The sequence below is a fragment of the Pseudoliparis swirei genome, chromosome 7, assembly GCF_029220125.1.
Source record: "Pseudoliparis swirei isolate HS2019 ecotype Mariana Trench chromosome 7, NWPU_hadal_v1, whole genome shotgun sequence".
Lineage (NCBI taxonomy): Eukaryota > Metazoa > Chordata > Actinopteri > Perciformes > Liparidae > Pseudoliparis > Pseudoliparis swirei.
The window spans coordinates 29,690,937-29,712,636 of NC_079394.1; the positions used below are offsets into that span (position 1 = coordinate 29,690,937).

Here is a 21,700-nt window from a genome sequence, read left to right on the forward strand (position 1 = left end):
CAGACCGCCAGACGCCGCTCTGGGTCCTCGGGACCCGGGTAGCTGGTCCTCTGCCTGCGCAAATCTATTCCAACCTTCGACTGACGACGTCGTTCAGATTCTCGAGCTGGAAGGAAAAGTTTGGATGTGAAATATAAACGTTTCTGTTTCCCGAGGACTCGGACATGAAGCTGAAGCTGAGGCCTGACTCGGTGAAGCCATTCATCAACCTCTCAAATATGATCTCACGTATGAATTAAATCATATAATAATAATATTTGTATTGAGTATTCATACACAAAATCCCATTTGAATGGTGCTTATAATAACACTAAATAAACAATGACACTGTGGCTGTCCTATGAAACGACTGCCCTGGAGTCACATGATTTAATCCCATTGGCTACGAAGGAAAACGTATTCTCTGCGCGACCGCTTTCCAAAAATGAACATTGTTTTTCTCCGTTTTCTGCTGAATCGGCTTGCAAAAACTTCCAATGTGTGTTCGAGCATCATCCCTCACACGACCGATCTCACGGTTCTACGAGCCGGTTCTGAGACGATCTCAGTGGAAATCAATGGCTGCCTCAAAAAAAGAGAACGACCTGGAAAGGAAGTGTTGGACAACGTTAACGGGATAAAACACGGACGAAACGTCGTGGATATTCTTGATTACTTCCTCTTCGTAAAAGTTCTCATCAGACGTCTCAGAGGCCCTGAGAGGCAAGTGGGGAAGAAATATTACTTTTTATTTATTGTATTTTGTTGTGCTGGGTGAAAAAAGATCCTGATAAAAAAAAAAAAGATACAACAAAAAATATTTTTTTCTGTTTTTAAGTTCCTTATATTTTTTTCTTCAGAAAAAACATTCCGATCACTTAAAAAAAAAAAATATCACAAGAATGTTCTTCTCTCTGGCTCTCCTCTCGGAGACGAACCGACACTCAGAGGCAGAGTATGGAGGACTCAAAATGACTTAAGTATAAATGAATAAATAAATAAATGCATGAATAAATATAGGAATAAATAAATAAATGTATAAATAAATAAATGCATGAATAAATGTAAGTAATAAATCAACAGGACATCATTAAATAAATATATTTCTACATTTCTGTATTTCTTCATTTATTTATTTCTCTATTTATGTGTCCACACGTATTTATTTATACATTTATTTAAGCATTTATTTATTCCTGTATTTATTTATACATTTATTTAAGCATTTATTTATTTATTCTTGTATTTAGTCATGCATTTATTTATGTATTTATACTTAAGTCATTTTAAGTCCTCCATACGTTATCCTGGCTCGTCTTCTTTGGAGAAGACTGAATGTGAATCACGTTGTTCAATGTTCTTCTTTTGGTGGCACATCTTCAACCGGCTGGTTGTCATCGGCTCAGAGCGGTCATGTGGCGCGGGTTCTGATAATCACAGTACCTTTGGAGGGATTAAATAACTTAGCCCGAAGATGTGTACAACTATTTAAAAAATAATATTGGAAAATGTGTTTTTCTGATTGAAATAAGTGTTTCGTAAGCTCCTCCCCCGTAGTGTGAAGCCTGTGAGCTTATTGGTTGAATTCAATGAAGACGCATGAGGAATGTCTCAATGACCTCGTGGGAATACGGCCCTTTGAAATGTAGCGCGGCGTCGGAGCCGTTCTTCATCGGCCGTCGACTCCGCCGCGGACAAACGGCGGGCGCCACGCTCTCCTCCCCACGAGTCCCCCCTGTGAACGTCTCGTTGCTTTACGAGACCCCGCCTCTAAACCCACGGCTCACTCCATGTGGCCTGACCTCATTGTGATTCTCATCTCGGCCTTACCGCGACTACCAGACTTTTCATGACACTGAAGCTGCAGAGGAATAGGTGGCGGCGGCGGCCATGTTTTTTGGGACTTTCAACATGTGCTTTGCGCTCCTGTTCTCGCTGCCGTGTGGTTGCTGTGTGCGTGGCGTGCGATTACAACCAATGTACTCCTTGTTCAAAGGAAAACCAGCTGGATATATATAAAAATACACATATAGAGAATATATAGACAACTATGTAAAGGTATATACTTCTAATGGTTTTGTGTGTTTGGGTCAGCCAATAGAAAGACACGAGACGGGTCGTCATGTGGAATGGAGGAAGCTGACGTGTATATATATATATATATACATATATGTATATACATATATATATGTGTGTGTGTATATATGTATATACATATGTGTGTACATATGTATTTATATGTATGTATATATATTTATATATATATGTGTATATGTATATACATGTGTGTATATTGTATGTATGTGTGTGTATATACACATATATACACACATATATATATATAAATACAGACACACATATATATATATATACATATACACAAATATTTATACACACATATTTATACATATAAATACATACTGGGTATATATATGTGTGTATATATGTTTATGTATATATAAATATATGTGTACGTATATACAGGACTGTCTCAGAAAATTAGAATATTGTGATAAAGTTCTTTATTTTCTGTAATGCAATTAAAAGAACAAAAATGTCATGCATTCTGGATTCATTACAAATCAACTGAAATATTGCAAGCCTTTTATTCTTTTAATATTGCTGATTATGGCTTACAGCTTAAGAAAACTCAAATATCCTATCTCTAAATATTAGAATATCATGAAAAAGTATACTAGTAGGGTATTAAACAAATCACTTGAATCGTCTAATTAACTCGAAACACCTGGAAACACATTTTCAAATGTTTGATTTTGTTTTGCTGTTATAAATCTTTTTTTTTACTTGGTCTGAGGAAATATTCAAATTTTATGAGATAGGATTTTAGAGTTTTCTTAAGCTGTAAGCCATAATCAGCAATATTAAAAGAATAAAAGGCTTGCAATATTTCAGTTGATTTGTAATGAATCCAGAATGCATGACATTTTTGTTTTTTTAATTGCATTACAGAAAATAAAGAACTTTATCACAATATTCTAATTTTCTGAGACAGTCCTGTATATATATATGTACATACAAGCATATATAAATATACATACACAAATATGTTTGTGTATATACACACATATGTTTGTATATATATATATATGCTTGTATGTATACATATACATATATGTGTGCATATATGTATACATGTGTATATATATATGTATACATACATGTGTGTATATATATATATATATATATATACTGTATGTGTATACACGCACACATACAGCTAGAGCACAAGATAATTTAAGTGATGCTTCTCTCAGTGGTGTGTGTGGTCGTAGCGTGACGCAACGAAGCTGACGAGGAAACGAGCGTTGAAGCTGACGAGTATTTATAAGTGCACTCAATTTGAATGTAACTGAAACTCTTAATGTCTCTAAAGATTAAAAGAAACAAAAAAAAACATACGAGAAAAATACAGTTTCTGTAAAGCAGCAGCAATGTTTATTTATTTGCGAGCTTTTCTTTTTTCCCTGTGATGTTCTAGCTGTTGGAGCTACATTCCTGTACCAGAGCCAGAATGTTTGTAACAGTATTTACAACAATAAACGATTTGCAGAAGGACTTCTGAATACCATTGTTTTCTATCGGTTTCTTACTGACTATACTATGATTGTTTTACTATACATTTACTCATATATACTATATATTTACTATAATTTACTTTTACATTATGGTTTTTGTACGATTTTTCTTTTTTTACTTTATAGACATATGCTATAACTCTTTTGTAAACACTTCAAAAATATATATGTTTTAATATTTTTTTTTACAAATTAGAACATGTTTATAAGATTATGTCTCAACTGCATATTTAAACATAACATTTCAGAAAACTTCCAACACAAAAACGATCGTCTTAATGTAAGTAATCAACTGGGGAAGAAGCATGGCGCCACCTGCTGGTAACAGAAGAATGAGTGCAGTTCCCCTTTGAGCCACACGGGGGAGCCCGCAGGCCGAGACGTTCATGACCTTTAACCTCAACGCATTTATTGGTCTCGTTTATAAAGTATTCAAGGAAACGAACAAAACTCGACTGGTTTGACCTGTTCGTGATAATAAGAGGAGAACTTATTCGTAGAGATGGTCAGTAATGTGTGTATATATATATATATATACACATATATTTATATATACATACACACACATATATATATATACAGTGTGTGTATATGTATAAATATGTGTGTGTATATGTATGTGTACCTATTTATACATAGACACACACATATGTATATGTGTGTCTGTATTTATATATATATATATATGTGTGTATATGTATAAATACACACACATATACATATATAAGTACACATGTCACACACACACACATATATATGTGTGTGACATACATATATGACACGTATATATATATAGATAGATATATTGTGACCTGCAGTGACGATGGTTTCTCATTTAATAAAGAAGAGAGGGAAACACCGTATGGTCACCCACATGTCATGGAAGGTGCGCCGGAGAAAATGACCAAAACAAATGTCGTGATACGGAATGACGTTCAGAACGACGGGACGCAGATTGTGACTCCAGGGACCGCAAAGCACGACTGCGCATGTCAGCGACTCACAGGGGCTCATTGCTGAGAGGCGCATGGTCCGGAGATGATCGGTGTTTGGGTCATGTCCTCAACAAGGCGTGACCTTTTGACCTTTCAGGGTTCGCGTACAGGAAGCAGGTGTCAGTCTTGATCTGACTGTAGACCACGTGGTGTTGCAGCTGAGCCTGTGTGTGTGCTCTGTAATACATCACTCGTTTGTTTCTTCTTCTTCTTCTGTGAAGATTATTATTACGATCATTTCCGATGATACTGGCAACATGAACGCTGCTCTCTCACAGCAGGACCACCGGGACGTGCGCGTAACTTTACCCCCTGTCTCTTTATCCTCACTTGGCCCCTCGTGAGGACACACTGGCCGTCTTGTCTTTCTGACCTCGGTCCGGGCACGCGTCCTGCGGAGCAGCCCGGGGATCAGACGCGTCCACGGAGCTCGGATCCTATAGTTGTGAAACTTTATGACGCGCGGGAAATAACCATGTGGCTCAAGTGCTGTGAGCCAATCAGCCGCCACACAGCACGGGACACCAGGGCTGCAGCAATCAGAGAAGAAGCGGATGACGTAGTTGGATGCAGGGAAAGAAAAAAGTTTAAAAAAGAAGAAAAGTCCGCGTGCGCTCTGGTGATCGACGCGCAGGTGAGGCTGTGCATGCGCGCGGAGCGGAGCGCGCGGCCGTGGTCCTTCCTGCATTCCGAGCGCAGGGGCGTGCTGGGGCCGGTCGAGCTGTTGTCTATGAGGAAGTAGCTGTCACAGGTCCTAGGAGGAGAAACACGAGGGGGCGTGGCCTCACGCTGCGTGCAGGTAGACCGGACATAAAAGTCCCGATCCAGGTCTGGAGGCGGGGGGGCACCGAGCTGCTCAGATCCAGTGAGACCATGACGGGGACGCTGCTGCCGCTGTGGGTCCTCATCCTCACCGCCTCGCTGCAGCCCGCAGGTGAGTCACCGGATCCGGTTACCTGCCTCCTCTCCGCCCGCCGGCTCATTAGTAACTCAAGCGGGTCGGTTTGAAGCCCCGGGGGGCATTTCAAGTAAAAGAAGTAGCTTTAACATTGTTATTATTATTTAAAAAACATGGATGTTCTAATTGCGTAAAGGCTCCCATCAGTTTTCACGAGAATGACCCGTCTATGTATGTGAATACATGTTCGATGTTCCTTTGTCCGACTTTCTGCGGGGCAGTGAACTCTTCTTTCTGAGCGCGTGACCCCGTAAGCACGCACCTGGTACCGTGACCCCGTAAACACGCCCGACCGTGACCCGGTAAGCACGCCCGGTACCGTGACCCCGTAAACACGCCCGACCGTGACCCCGTAAACACGCCCGGTACCGTGACCCCGTAAGCCCGGTACCGTGACCCCGTAAGCCCGGGACCGTGCGGTAAACCGGAGCGAGGTGCGGGGCTTTCAGACGCCTCTCTGATGTTGTGACACCGTCGTGGTCGCGAGACTCGGGACCACATCAGAGGAGCCGCCCTCGCCAGGTGACGCAGCGCACCTGTCCAGGTGGACCGTCACGTAGGGCGACGGACTCCTTCAAGGCGCTTTCGGCTGACCGGAAGTTCCCATGTTCCGGTCCGGAGCTGCGAGGACGTGCAGAACACTGAGTTAAAACAGGAAGTGATGAAATCTGCAGAGACCACAATAAAACAGAAGTACGACTTTATTTTAATTTCAATTCAGTCAATCGGACGATTACAGTAGAATAACGTTTATATTGTAGCAGGCAATGCGTGTCTTTTTTAAATGTATATTTTATATATATATATTTTAACTAACGATATGTATACCGTTTTTAAAAAAAAATATATATATGTATATTAAAAAATGTTTTATATATATATATGTGTATATCTAACTATAAGATCTAACTATAAGACCATCAAGAGGAAAGTCTTCAGTCTCCTCTTAAATGAGATGACTGTTCTTCTTCTTTATAAACTCTTTTAATTTAATAGACATTGTACATTTGTTTCCAGTGGACTGTTAATGTCTTTATAAAGTGACTTTGCTGTTGTGAACTGTCGCTGCTCTAGACACAATATTTAGTCATATTCAAATTATAAATAACTTATTCTGTTCTGAATTTGTTTTTTAAATCTAATTTATCTTTTCAAAAGCCGTTATTTAGTGTAGCAGATGAGAGTAGCTCCTCATCGTACTTGCATCCTAAAGTGACCTCTCCTTCAGGGGCCTGAGCTTCAGTTGCTTCCAACCTGCCACAAACCATGAGGTGCCACTCAAATACCTACACTGTCTCTTTAAATTTGACAACGGTGTTGTTCGCGCATACACTAAACTTGCCCCTCACTAAGTAGGTCGTGTGTGTCGTCCCTCCGCAGAAAGCCACGGCCACGACTTTGAGGAGGTGAAGGCCTACGAGGTGGTCCGGCCCGTCAGGCTGCACTCCGTCAGCAGGAGACATGCAGAGGTGACTTCCTGTTTCACAACCGCTGGAGTCTGACTGTTGGCCACGGGGGAAATAAGAGCGCACCTTTCCTTTTGCGCAGCATCTCAGGCCAGAGACCGTCAGGTACGCGATGACGGTGGGAGGACGACACATCGAGATGCGACTAGAAAGAAATCGGTAAGTTCCTCGTGTTTCATCGGGGCGCGCCGATGTTTCAGGGCAGCCTTCTGGATTTACCTCTCTGGTTTTCACAATCTGTGGTTTTCATCCGTTGTTTTTACCTTTGCCGTAAGAAACCCTGAAAGCCGTTCGTTTCTGATCAACGCCGATTTCTACGGCCTCAGAATCAGACTTCCAAAGCTCCATTGGGTTATTTTCAACATGGACATTTGGTGTGTTTTTTTTATTTAAAAAAAAATTTGTTTTATTGATTTTCACAGTTTTCATCCCACCAGGGAAGAGGATTCACACATGTCTCAGGGCAATTACAGATTGAAATGTAAAACCTCATTCCCAACCCCACACACCCCACCCACCAGTTGTCGGGTTACGGGCTACGGAATTTATACAATACATTCAGGTAATTTCAGGTACATTCAGGAGACGGAGATGTAAACAAAGTCAAACTAAAATGGGCACTCTGTAGAGTGCATACCTTCGCATATCACAAGATTGGGCATTGATTTATGAACATTTTGGCATTAGTTGCATGCCAATTGGATAAAAAGAAGATGTTAACCTTTTCATGACCTTGACCTTTGACCCGAACGATCCCAAAATCTAATCAAATGGTCCCCGGATAATGACCAATCTAATCAAATGGTCCCCGGATAATAACCAATCATCCCACCAAATTTCATGCGATTCGGTTTAAACTTTTTTTGTTACGCGAATAACACGCATACAAATAAATAAATAAATAAATACACGGCGATCAAAACATTACCTTCTGCATTTTAAATGCGAAGGTAATAATTACATTAATCCATCAGGTGACGTAAAGCAATTTGGAAATGAAAATTAACAAAGTGAGAAGTTGCATGTAAAAAAGAGTGAGTAATGGCTAAAGGAGAAAAAACAGAGACAACAACAACAACAAAGAGGGGAGGGGGGGAGGAGGTGTTGCTCATTGTTGCTATGGAGCGGCTAGAAAAGGTCTCCGTACTTCACTAAAGGTTTGGTGTGTTTTTAACCCAGCGGGATGAATCCTAGATGAGATTATGGCGATCTCTTTCGTCCTCAGTGAACTGCTCCCCAAAGTCTACACGGAGACCTACTACCTCGCCAACGGGACTCGAGTCACCGCGGCGCCGGAGGACGTCGTGAGTGTTTTGCCTTTTTTTGAGTTTCAGTTCCCCGTGCGGCCGACGTGACTCGCCTCAGAGAACACGCCCCCGTCTTTCACAAAAGCACTTCGCACGTCCCGAGACTCAAACTGACGAAGCTTTCGACTGTTGCGCCATCGCGTGACGCTCCTGTGGTTCCTCATCAGGACCACTGCTACTACCACGGGAGCATCGGGAACGACAGCCAGTCGTCCGTCAGCATCAGCACCTGCGACGGCCTCAGGTGAGGCCCTCGAACCACCCGGAGCTCTTTGTCTTCACTTGAAAGTAGGAAGTTGAGTTGTGCTTGAATCATCCCCAAAAGAAATGACACTTTGAGTGCACGACATTAAGTGAGGGGGAAGTAGTTACTCTTCAGATGAACACGCTTTAAAAACATGAACGTATTACAAACTAAGTAAAGATGAAACCAGTGCTCACCAATCTGGTGACCACTGACAGAGCGCCGTGTGTGTGAGGCCCTTTGCTTTATTTCAGACTCTATTATTGGATAGATCTTGTCAAAAGATTCAATGAACCGAGGAAAGGTCCTGACCTCAAGTTGCTAATCAACCTTATCAGGGTTCGTACGCTCATGGAAAACCTGGAAAAGTCAAGGAATTTGTAAAATGGTTATTTCCAGTCCTGGGAAAACCCCCCCCAAAGTTTTGGAAAAGTCAATGAAATGTTAAATATAATATTAAATAATGAATATGCTTTTAAAAGAAAGACGCTCTAAATATAGACCGACAGACGCTCTTTAATACTCGCACATTTTCCGCTGCAAGTGAACGCACCTTGAATAAAAAGACACGCGTGTTTATTCTTTTATTCAAACTATTGTCTCTAATTCATTTGTGGCATTTAAGGATATATACTGTATGCTTTGGAATTCTCATAGGTAGTTTAGATACGACATTTTCTCACTTTTCATGTATACAACAAGATATTTTTTTGGGTCGTGGAAATTTGGTTTGAAGTCCTGGAAACCCATTGGTCCCCATGTGTATGAAGCCTGATGATGTTATATATATATTTATAATATATATTATATATATATATTATATGTGTATATATAAATATTATATATGTGTGTATATATATTATATATTTGTATATATATATTTTTATATGTGTGTATATATATTATATTTGTATATACAGGACTGTCTCAGAAAATTAGAATATTGTGATGAAGTTCTTTATTTTCTGTAATGCAATTAAAAAAACAAAAATGTCATGCATTCTGGATTCATTACAAATCAACTGAAATATTGCAAGCCTTTTATTCTTTTAATATTGCTGATTATGGCTTACAGCTTAAGAAAACTCTAAAATCCTATCTCATAAAATTTTAATATTTCCTCAGACCAAGTAAAAAAAAGATTTATAACAGCTGAGTGTTTGTCAAGGCTCAGGAAACCCTTGCAGGTGTTTGAGTTAATTAGACAATTCAAGTGATTTGTTTAATACCCTACTAGTATACTTTTTCATGAAATATTCTAATATTTAGAGATAGGATATTTGAGTTTTCTTAAGCTGTAAGCCATAATCAGCAATATTAAAAGAATAAAAGGCTTGCAATATTTCAGTTGATTTGTAATGAATCCAGAATGCATGACATTTTTGTTTTTTTAATTGCATTGCAGAAAATAAAGAACATCATCACAATATTCTAATTTTCTGAGACAGTCCTGTATATATATGTGTGTGTATATATGTATATAGCAGCTCCAACTGTATTCCAATATTATTACTTCTGATATACCCCGGCCCACAAAGCGGCGCCGGGAGACCTAACCGTGTGACTGCTCTCGTTGCTAGCGGTTACTTCCGCGTGTCGGCCCAGAGGTACCTGATCGAGCCTCTGTCTGGCGGCGACGAGGGCGACCACGGGGTGACGACTCTGGGCGACGGGGGGGCGTCCGCGCCCGCCATGTGCGGCGTCACCAACACCAGCTGGAGCGACGACTTCGAACCCCCGACGAGCCGGAGCCGCTCCAGATCAGCGGTAACGCCGCTACAGTCGGGACACCCGGCGAAGACCAGTTCTCGTTCGTCGTCACGGGACGACGCGATTAAACTTTGTCTTCCCCTGCTCGGTTCTTTCGTCCTCCAGGGTGTATCGATGGTCCAGAAACAGAAGTACATCGAGCTCTTCCTTGTTGCTGATAATCGAGAGGTAAGATCCTCACGTGGGAATTCATCGGTAAACCTCAGACGCAAAAATGCCGACACCTTGTTGGACCGTCTCGGGTGTGATGACAATCACACGTGGTTATTTGTGGGGTCAAAGTCAGCCGTGAGTCACCGGGTGACTTATACTGAGTCAACCTCTGAGAGACGGGATGTGGGCGTGGTCTAACGTGAGGGGCGTGACGTTTCAGTACGAGAAGATGGCGCGAGATAAGACCAAGCTGAGACGGAGGATATTTGAAATTGTCAACTTTGTCAACATGGTGAGTCAGCGTTTCTGCCATTTCCGGGCACATGCCACATACGGCCGCCCTTTGACCCTTTGACCCTTTGAGGCGAGTGTTGCTGACGGCCTGCCCCCCCCGCAGGTGTACAAGCCGCTGAGGACCTTCATTGCCCTGGTGGGGCTGGAGGTCTGGTCCGCCCAGGACCTGATCCACGTGAGCCGCCCGGCCGGGGCCAACCTGGACGCCTTCATGAAGTGGAGGAACTCTGTGCTGGTGAAAAGGAAGAAGCACGACAACGCACACCTCATCAGGTCTGAGCGGCGTCGACACGCGGAGCCCGACGGTCTCTGATGAATTCATTGTCATGTCTTCACAACTTTCATCTCAATATTTTGACACGTTCACTTTCATCGCCCGCTCACTGCGGTCGCTCTTTGGTTGATGAGTCGCCGTCGCCTCGGGCTTCAGAAGGAACCCGGCGTTCTGGATCTCACTTTAAATTTCTCGCCGAAGTGGAAGGAAGCTGCGATGTGTTTCACAACGTGGGTCCACCCGCAGGTTTCCACATCTAACCGTTGCACGCGAGACCGCGATCGCCTTTCAACACTAGCTGTGGCGTCACGGATAATGTTTGCGTGACATGCAGAGAACGCTTGTGTTGACACACGGTTACCTCCTGGTGGGATTAAGAGGCGATATCTGACGTGCCGACCGAGCCCGAAAACACCACTAAAATGCTCCTCATGGAGTCTGTGTTGGCGCGTCCAGGAGAACATTCCTGCCGACGGCTATGAGGCTCTATAACAGATCACCTCTTGCCAGATCCTTGTGCAATAACTGCATATTTACACTATGTTGATCTGCACTTCACACATTTCATTTATTTACACTACACACATACACACACTTTGCATTTTGCACACCGTCTATATTTAATATTCTTATATTTAATTTAATTTTAGTCATTAGTATTGTATTGTGTATGCATATATGTTGTATATATACATATATATTTTACTTTGTATACTTCTTGTATACATCTATATCTTTCATCCCTGTTTTTTATATTTTATTTTTTATTCTTGTGTGTTTAGTTTATTGGTGCAGCTACTGTTTCGACAAATTTCCCCTTGGGGATTAATAAAGTATTTATCTATCTATCTGTCTGTCCTCTCGTAACCAAATGAGTGCTTGTCTTCCAGCGGTATCGACTTTGAGGGCGCCACCGTGGGATTGGCTTACATCGCGACTCTGTGCTCGGGTCACTCCGTTGGAATAATCCAGGCGAGTGTTCCTACGAGACGTGAGGATGCAAAACAACAAAAACATCTGTTGACACAAGAGCGCATCAGAAAGATTTATCTGGAGGGAACTAACCTACGTAATGGGCGGGGCTCCTTTAACTGACTTTTTATTGAAATAACTTTTCATGACTCTGTGCTTTTTCAAATGATATAATACAGAAAATTGCAATCACTTTCAAGTAAACCAAATGTGCATCACTCAAATATTTGGCATCTAAGTGTTTTACACTGCATATGTTTTCAAAACAATAACATGCAACTTGTGCAAAACAAAATTAGTGCATGTGTATGTTAATTGTAATAGTTTTAGTGGCTGCAACAAGCATGCGTTCCACTACAAATCTTTTTTTTAAGCGTGGTTGCAGGCTTGATGCGACCACTCTCGATGCATGCTCAATATCGAGCTCTTGTTTTGAAGGGCGACAGCAGAAAAGCCGATCTCACGGAGATTTGCTTTTGGCAAAACGTCAAAGAATCAGCGAGTCGACAATCATTTTGTCCGTCTTTCTACATTTCCGCCTGTAGTACCGCTGCGCCCCACTAGAGGCGCTCGGCACCCCTTTGAGAACCACCTGTTTATACTATCACCAGAACAGTCCAAAGAGCGTTGCCATTTGTGTCCGTTCTGTCACCAATAAGTTATCAACAATCTGAACCTCTTATCTGTGGACCTAAAGACAGAAATTAAATCAAAATGTTAAACAAAATGTGAAATGCTGACAGAAAGGGAACTTGAACTAACTGGAAAGAGTTCCGTCCCTCAGGATCACAATGCCAGGGCCGTGGCGGTGGGGGCCACGCTGGCCCACGAGATGGGCCACAACCTGGGCATGAGCCACGACGACTCCAGCATCTGTGCCTGCTCTGGGGACAGCTGCATCATGGCGGCAGCACTCAGGTAGGAGGAGGAGGAGGAGGAGGAGGAGGAGGAGGAGGAGGAGGAGGAGGAGGAGGAGGAACCTCTTGGCTAACGCACATTCACAGCAATGTTTTTATGAATGTCCCTTTTCAAATAAACCAAAGATAAAAGCTCAACAATTGGGGATGAAAGCCAAAAATATGACTTTTGGGGGGAAAAAAGCGTTATCTTTTTAAAAATGGATATCGACTGTGGAGAGGAGGACCCATGTTTGCGAGGGGGGGGGAATGTTTCCGGGTCCTCGCGGCACGCCGCCCGACCGCCATCGTGGTTTAGAGGGACGTTTAAATGAAACCCCGATCGGAGCGCGCCGCGGACACGCTGAAGGAATCGTCTTCCTGCGCTCCGAGGAACGAGACGTCGGCCTTCGGGAAGCAGACGATGTCGTCTTTGTTCCCCTCAGCTGGAACGTTCCTCGGACCTTCAGCAGCTGCAGCAGCAGCGACTACGAGAGGTACCTGCTGAGCCGCGGGCCCGACTGCATGCTGGACCGACCCGACTACCGGGCCCTGGAGACGCCGCCGCTGTGCGGCAACGGCTTCGTGGAGGAAGGGGAGCGGTGCGACTGCGGCGGCGCGGAGGTAACCGGCTCAAACACGAAGCCCAAGGAGTTGCGTGACTGGAACGCCTCCCCTGCGCCCAGCTTTGTGTTTCCTCCAGTCGTGGTTTCATCAGCCGGAGGTCGACTGGAGTTTCAGTCGATCTTGTTTGCTTTAACCTCTTGGTGAAGATAACGTGTTCCTCACTGTTTGTCTGACCTGACGGCTCCGCTGGTTCAAGAGCTTGTAGACGTACTTTGTTTTAGTTTGAAGAGAAAAGAAAAGCGCCAAACATATTTTAACGACGTGTGATTCACCCTCATCCGTTCAATCCGGCCCGAGGACGAGTTCAGACCTGATCCGGCTTCTCCTGGTATTCTCGGCAGAGGCTCAGCAGCTCGAGCTCGGTCGCTCCTCACCAGCCGCCCACAAACCAATTCAGTTTATTTGTAGAGACCATTTGCACACATTAGAAATTTGCCTCAGAGGGCTTTACAATCTGTACACGTAGACATCCCTGACCTTTGACCTTTGACCACACATCGGATCAGGAAAAACTCCCAAATAACCCTTAAGGGGGGAAAAGGGAAGAACCCTTCAGGAGAGAACAGAGGAGGATCCCTCTCCAGGATGGACAGAACAATAGACGTCATGTGACCAGAAGGAATCATTAGAGTTACAACACATTCAATGAATATGACAGAGTGGATGAATAGTTGTTAGTCGGCATATTCCACGATCCATCAGGCAGTTGGAGGTAGAGAGGAGTGGGCGGAGTCTCAGCAGGGCCATGGCGTAGTTGTTAGTCGCCGCCCTCCACGATCCAGACCAACCCCAGAGTGCCGTGTTGCTGTGTCTTCCCTCCGGTTCGTGGGCGTTTCTCTGTAGTCGTGTAGTTTGTGGAAGCCGGCCTGACGGCGGCCGCCTGTCGCCCCGACAGGAGTGCACCAACCCCTGCTGCAACGCCACCGCCTGCACCCTGAGGGAGGGGGCCCAGTGCGCCGAGGGGGAGTGCTGCGAGGACTGCAAGGTGAGGCCCCACACGCTGCTTCTACCTGATGCGCTACCGCCCTCTAGTGGCGGTTCGAGCTGTTGCACGTGCACTCGTGTGGCCACACATCTGGCTTGGGTATTTCTTTACAAAGCTCACAGTCGATGTTGTTTTTAATTGAGTGGATAATTTAATAAGCGATCGTTTCTGAGGTAGATTTACCGTGAGACACTCGACGTTCACCAGTGGTTCTCACGCCTCTTAGAAAGAAGACAAATGTTCTCGCTCCGCCGCCCCAACACGGATGTGCTTTACTTGTACGTCCAAGTACTTTTGAACTGTTCAACGTGACGTTCTCAATAAAGAGATGGACTTCTGCATTTCCCCTCGCGCCCCACCTGGAATGCCAAATCTCACCTCTTTCATCATCAGACGGCCAGAAACCCAAAGGAGGTGGTCCCAGAACCGAGCGAGGCGCGGTGGCTCGCCGCTCACGTGCTTTACAGCCGTGTTCCTCCACATGCACACGGCTGCAGAGCGAACCACGGCCGTGTGTCGCCTCGGCTGCTGGACTCTAGCCGTCCGTATTCATGCTGCAGCCATCTGTCTCCGCCCGGTGGAGTGACGGTGGTACTACGCGCACTCGCGGTCGGGTATCGAGGTGTGGTTGTTTTTGGGCTTTTGTTTTGAAAAATCCATCAGCTGCATTTAGATGTAATTAATACCGATGGTGACACGTGAGGGACATTAAATGACATGTACGGTCACAGATAGGACACGGGCGTCACTTTACTTCTCTCCCGCCGTCGGTCCAGAGACTAAAGTCCAGATGTGGGCTCACGGGTTTCCAGAGGTTTTGGGCCGTGACTGCATCCTCTGAGAAGTGTTCATCGCGTCGTGTTCCACCTCCGCTGACATGGACCTCGTCACACTCGACCTCGCCTGTACGTCATCTGATGTCCCGCCGCCACGCAGGTCCTGCCCACGTCCCGGGAGTGCCGCAGGAGCCGTGACGTCTGCGACCTGGCGGAGTTCTGCGACGGGGCGAGCGCCGTCTGTCCCGAGAACAACTTCGCCGTGAACGGCCTGCCGTGCGACGGCGCCCGGGGACACTGCTACGACGGCCGCTGTCCCCAGAGGCCGGACCAGTGCGTCAAAATGTACGGAGCGGGTGAGTGCGGAGCCTCCGGGGGTGGGGGGGTTAGGGTTAGGAGGTCACGGGAGCGGGGTTGACCCTGACGCCTCTCTCCCACCGCCAGGTGCCGTGGAGGCCCGGTCGTTCTGCTACAAGCAGAACGCCAGAGGACTTTACTACGGCTACTGCAGGCGCCCCGATAAGGACCGCTTCATGCCCTGCCAGGAGCAGTGAGTCCTGAGAGGAACACCGGGAGGAGGAGGAGGGACACGCCCTCTCTCTCTCCTCTCAATCTATATCTATCGCTCTCTCTCCCTCTTTCTCTGTCTTTCTCTCTCTCTCTCTACCCCTCTTTCTCTCTCACCCTTTCTTTCTCTCTCCTTCTCTCTCTCTCTCCCCCTCTTTCTGTGTCTCTCTCTCTCTCTCCCCCTCTCCAGAGACGTGCTTTGCGGGAAGCTCTTCTGCCACGGCGGTAGCGACAACCCAAACTACGGCCGCAAGGTGACTCTGAGCGACTGCAAGGCGGCGCTCTTTGGTGACCACACCAAGGACTACGGCCAGGTGGACGCCGGCTCCACGTGTGGGGATGGAAAGGTAACGTTGAAGGTCCATGACATCTATTGTTCACCTGGTCACATGACATCTATTGTTCATCTGGTCACATGACATCTATTGTTCATCTGGTCACATGACATCTATTGTTCATCTGGTCACATGACATCTATTGTTCACCAGGTCACATGACATATATTGTTCATCTGGTCACATGACATCTATTGTTCATCTGGTCACATGACATCTACTGTTCATCTGGTCACATGACATCTATTGTTCATCTGGTCACATGACATCTATTGTTCATCTGGTCACATGACATCTACTGTTCATCTGGTCACATGACATCTATTGTTCATCTGGTCACATGACATCTACTGTTCATCTGGTCACATGACATCTATTGTTCATCTGGTCACATGACATCTATTGTTCACCTGGTCACATGACATCTCGTGTTCATCTGGTCACATGACATCTATTGTTCATCTGGTCACATGATGTCTATTGTTCATCTGGTCACATGACATATATTGTTCATCTGGTCACATGACATCTATTGTTCATCTGGTCACATGACATCTATTGTCCTTCTGGTCACATGACATCTATTGTCCTTCTGGTCACATGACATCTACTGTTCATCTGGTCACATGACATCTATTGTTCATCTGGTCACATGACATCTATTGTTCACCTGGTCACATGACATCTCGTGTTCATCTGGTCACATGACATCTATTGTTCATCTGGTCACATGATGTCTATTGTTCATCTGGTCACATGACATATATTGTTCATCTGGTCACATGACATCTATTGTTCATCTGGTCACATGACATCTATTGTCCTTCTGGTCACATGACATCTATTGTCCTTCTGGTCACATGACATCTATTGTTCATCTGGTCACATGACATATATTGTTCATCTGGTCACATGACATCTATTGTTCATCTGGTCACATGACATCTACTGTTCATCTGGTCACATGACATCTATTGTTCATCTGGTCACATGACATCTATTGTTCATCTGGTCACATGACATATATTGTTCATCTGGTCACATGTCATCTATTGTTCATCTGGTCACATGACATCTATTGTTCATCTGGTCACATGACATCTATTGTTCACCTGGTCACATGACATCTCGTGTTCATCTGGTCACATGACATCTATTGTTCATCTAGTCACATGACATCTATTGTTCATCTGGTCACATGACATCTATTGTTCATCTGGTCTCATGACATCTAGTGTTCATCTGGTCACATGACATCTATTGTTCACCAGGTCACATGACATATATTGTTCATCTGGTCACATGACATCTATTGTTCATCTGGTCACATGACATCTACTGTTCATCTGGTCACATGGCATCTATTGTTCATCTGGTCACATGACATCTATTGTTCACCTGGTCACATGACATCTCGTGTTCATCTGGTCACATGACATCTATTGTTCACCAGGTCACATGACATATATTGTTCATCTGGTCACATGACATCTATTGTTCATCTGGTCACATGACATCTACTGTTCATCTGGTCACATGGCATCTATTGTTCATCTGGTCACATGACATCTATTGTTCACCTGGTCACATGACATCTCGTGTTCATCTGGTCACATGACATCTATTGTTCATCTAGTCACATGACATCTATTGTTCATCTGGTCACATGACATCTAGTGTTCATCTGGTCACATGACATCTAGTGTTCATCTGGTCACATGACATCTAGTGTTCATCTGGTCACATCTATTGTTCATCTGGTCACATGACATCTAGTGTTCATCTGGTCACATGACATCTATTGTTCATCTGGTCACATGACATCTATTGTTGATCTGGTCACATGACATCTATTGTTCATCTGGTCACATTACATCTATTGTTGATCTGGTCACATGATGTCTATTGTTCATCTGGTCACATGACATATATTGTTCATCTGGTCACATGACATCTATTGTTCATCTGGTCACATGACATCTATTGTCCTTCTGGTCACATGACATCTATTGTCCTTCTGGTCACATGACATCTATTGTTCATCTGGTCACATGACATATATTGTTCATCTGGTCACATGACATCTATTGTTCATCTGGTCACATGACATCTATTGTCCTTCTGGTCACATGACATCTATTGTTCTGTCCATCCTGGAGACGGGTCCTCCTCTGTTCTCTCCTGAAGGTTTCTTCATCGTTTCCCCCTGAAATGTTTTTTGGGAGTTTTTCCTGATCCGATGTGAAGTCAAAGGTCAAAGGTCAGGGATGTCTGTGTCCAGACTGTAAAGCCCTCTGAGGGGAGGTTTGTGATATTGAGCTGTACAAAATAAACTGAATTGGATATTAGTTCAAACCCTTTTTTAACTATGTATTAATTCTGTAAATGTTGCAGCACTAAATCTCCGATGTTTGTCAAAGTTAGGCTTTACTTATTACTTCTCTTCTTTCTTCTTTTCTTTCAAGGTGTGCAGCCAGAACCAGTGTGTGGCGCTTGAGACGGCGTACAGAAATATAAACTGCTCAGCGGAATGCGCGGGCCACGCTGTGAGTACACGCCCACACGCCGCCGCCTTCACTTCAACGACATCTTGTTGTTTTTATGTCGGTCAAATAAATATTACTTTTAAAGCATTTCAAGTGTTTAAAGCTTTAAAACCCAAAAGGTCTTGAACAAAAAACAACAAACGATGAACATGAAAGTGATAAAAATGCATCAGCATCAGGAAGAAATGCAAAAAATATTATTTTGTGTGTTGGCAAAAACATTTAATATCAGATAAAAGGTGTGATTATGCTGTGCGTGCATAATCTGGTGGATTACTCAATTTAAACTGAAAAAAAATCAAAGTGTTATATTTATGGCACGAGTTGTTTTATGTTGTTTGTACATTTATAAAAAAAAAGTATTAAAGGGCAAAGTGGAGTGTAATAAAGAGGTAATACACATTGGAGATGAGCCGCTGTCAGACTGGACGTTGTGAGTAACGCCGTGCCTTTGAACACAACACGTGATTCTCTCTGCTCTCCAGGTGTGTAATCACCGGAGCGAGTGTCAGTGTGAGGCCGGCTGGGCGGCGCCGGCCTGCGACGCCAACGCCTCCAACGCCGTTTCCGCCGGTGAGCGCCGGCGGCGGCCGTTCAAACCGCAGCGTTTGAGCAAATATGACGTTTGAATTTCGCCGCTCGTTTCTGTTCCCAGGAGGCATCGCCGCCATCGTGGTGGTGGTCGTCCTCGTGGCTCTGGGCGCCGCCGCCGCTGTGGTGGGGCTCCTGTGGAAGAGGCGGCAAAGCCCGGCGCCGCCCAGGTAAGCGAGCGTCCCCGCGGCGCAGTTCCACGTTCCCGTAAACTCGTTAATTCTCCGTCCCTCCAGCGGCGCCCAGAGGAAGCAGCCGGCCGCGGACGGCGCCGCCCGCCGCCTCAACAAAGCGCCGCCGCCGAGCCAACCCTCGCCGGCGCAGGTAGCGCGGCGCCGCCGAGCTCGTGTACGGCGTGACCGTGGAATGAATTCGCTGTAATCGGTCCTGTAAACGTTTTTAGGCTGCGAGGCTGAAACCCAAAGGAGCCCCGCCTCCGCCGCCGCCGGCAGGGAACCGACCGAAGCCGCCGGGCCAGAACTACACCGCCGCACGCCAGGTGAGCGGCGAGGCCTCGCCATGTGTTCCTCGGGGGGGAAAAGCCCCGTGAAGGTCACGCGTTGCTCACAGCAGACGCTCAAAAACACGTCGCTAGCAAAACAATTCATTTCCTATTTCTAGCGGTTTTTTCTTACCTTTTTTAAAAACCTTTTATAGCACTTTTTCAGGCGCGCTTAAAAGTTAAAATATTCTCAAATTTAAGCGCGAGGCGCGGAGACGCACCGCTCATCAATGTCTCGGCCGAGGCGGCCAATGGGATCAAGCAGGAGGCCCCAGGCGGCCAATCGGAGGCTTTCCTTCCCGTTTTCCCGACGTGAACCTCAGATCAGAGTTCATGACGAGGAGCTTCATAGTTCTAAATCTAAACACGACTCCAAACCGACTCCCGCTCGGTCGGAAGTGAAGCTGAACGCCTCGCCATCGAGACACAATTCACGGAATAGACGGTGGTATTCGCCAAACTCTTTCCTTTCTTTTTTTTAAAATATCGTGAACCCCAAACCGACGGTCGGTTGCTCTCCACAGGCGCACGGAGCCGTTTAGCCCGACCCGTATTTGCCATGGCGTTTTTGGATCGTCTGTGCTTCTAAAAGTGGCGTCTGTTTCGCGCCCTAACAACACGTTCAATGAGTATGACGGAGGGGATGACTAGGTGGCCGTCGGCTTGGACCGCGGTCCAGACTCCAGACCTCCGTCATCCATCAGGCAGGTGGAGAGGAGGAGAACCCCATCTCGTCGTTTGAGTCTCGGGCAGAAAAGCGAATTGAAGTCTCAGACGACGTTGAACCTCCGTCAGGTCGACTCACTTCTTTCTGCTCCGTAGGCTCTGAGGCCGGTGCCTCCACCGAAGGCGTGACGACTGATGCAGCGCCCCCTGCTGGTGAACCAGGGGAGACGCACCGTAGTCCGTCAACCCCCAACGAGCCGGTGGTCCGGACCGGTTTCTCCTCGAGGCGCCGGGTCCCGCTCGTGCGCAGCAGGAACCAACTGGACTTTGAAAGCACCATCCATCCGTTATCGGCCGCGTATTCCGGGGTCGGGTCGGTCGAAAGTACCGACTGGATTTAATTGTTTGAAAGTATTCTGCGGCGATTTCATATTTTTATCGTCCAAAATATCGTGAACCCCTTCGATGAACTTGGTTTCACATTTCTGGAACTTTCTGATGAATCTTAGTGAGATCGAGTAGAACTACAGACTGAAAGAGTTCAAATGGACCGTCGGTGATTGTTCTGCTCTTGACTCACGTATTCCGCTTTAAAAATATATAAATACTATGAAATAAGAAGACATGGAAGATACATGTTTCCAATTTAAATGACATGTTTTAACCACTTTTACAGGAAAGACTCTGGGCGTTTACAATCAGCAGACTGCTTTAGGAGTAACAGGATAGGTCGACTCCCTCGCTGCTCGGCAACCTGCGCTCAATGTCCAGGTGTTGCTTTAGTTTCATTTCTTTCCCTCGGCCTAAACGTCTCACTGGAACAAGTTAACAGCGGTTGGATGTATCTGAAAACCCCAACGCCGTGTTCCTGAAGCTTTCAGGGCTTTGGCTGAATGTTACTCCTCTGCTTTACCAGCTCTCGAGCAAGGCATTACACGAATGTCTACCGTCAGGCTAAAACGCTTCATGTCAATTTGTGATTGAAAATAAACCTATTTTGTACAAATGCATTGCGTACAAAAACAAACTGTTCACATTACACACATATGAATGTTACTCCTCGTAGGCAGGTGGAACCTTAGCTCCTCCCATCAGTAAATGTTAGTTACTTAGCTCCTCCCATCAATGGGTGAATTTTAGTCACTTAGCTCCTCCCATCAGTGAATGAGTTACTTAGCTCCTCCCATCAATGGGTGAATTT

The 21,700-nt window shown here is 45.2% G+C and overlaps 1 protein-coding gene across 1 annotated transcript; it reads left to right on the plus strand.

Annotated features, from left to right (window-relative positions):
• The first annotated feature begins 5,135 nt into the window (after positions 1-5,135).
• Positions 5,136-21,507, plus strand: LOC130196687 (zinc metalloproteinase-disintegrin-like lachestatin-1). Its single transcript, XM_056419011.1, has 22 exons — positions 5,136-5,504; positions 6,909-6,997; positions 7,077-7,153; positions 8,220-8,298; positions 8,469-8,545; positions 10,126-10,312; positions 10,421-10,483; positions 10,689-10,760; positions 10,866-11,035; positions 11,927-12,008; positions 12,793-12,926; positions 13,351-13,528; positions 14,427-14,516; positions 15,453-15,648; positions 15,737-15,842; positions 16,050-16,206; positions 18,660-18,740; positions 19,226-19,313; positions 19,396-19,501; positions 19,568-19,655; positions 19,735-19,830; positions 20,656-21,507. Exons 1-22 carry the CDS (start codon positions 5,444-5,446, stop codon positions 20,686-20,688), a joined length of 2,310 nt encoding a protein of 769 aa, XP_056274986.1. The 5' UTR covers positions 5,136-5,443; the 3' UTR covers positions 20,689-21,507.
• Positions 21,508-21,700: the final 193 nt, after the last annotated feature.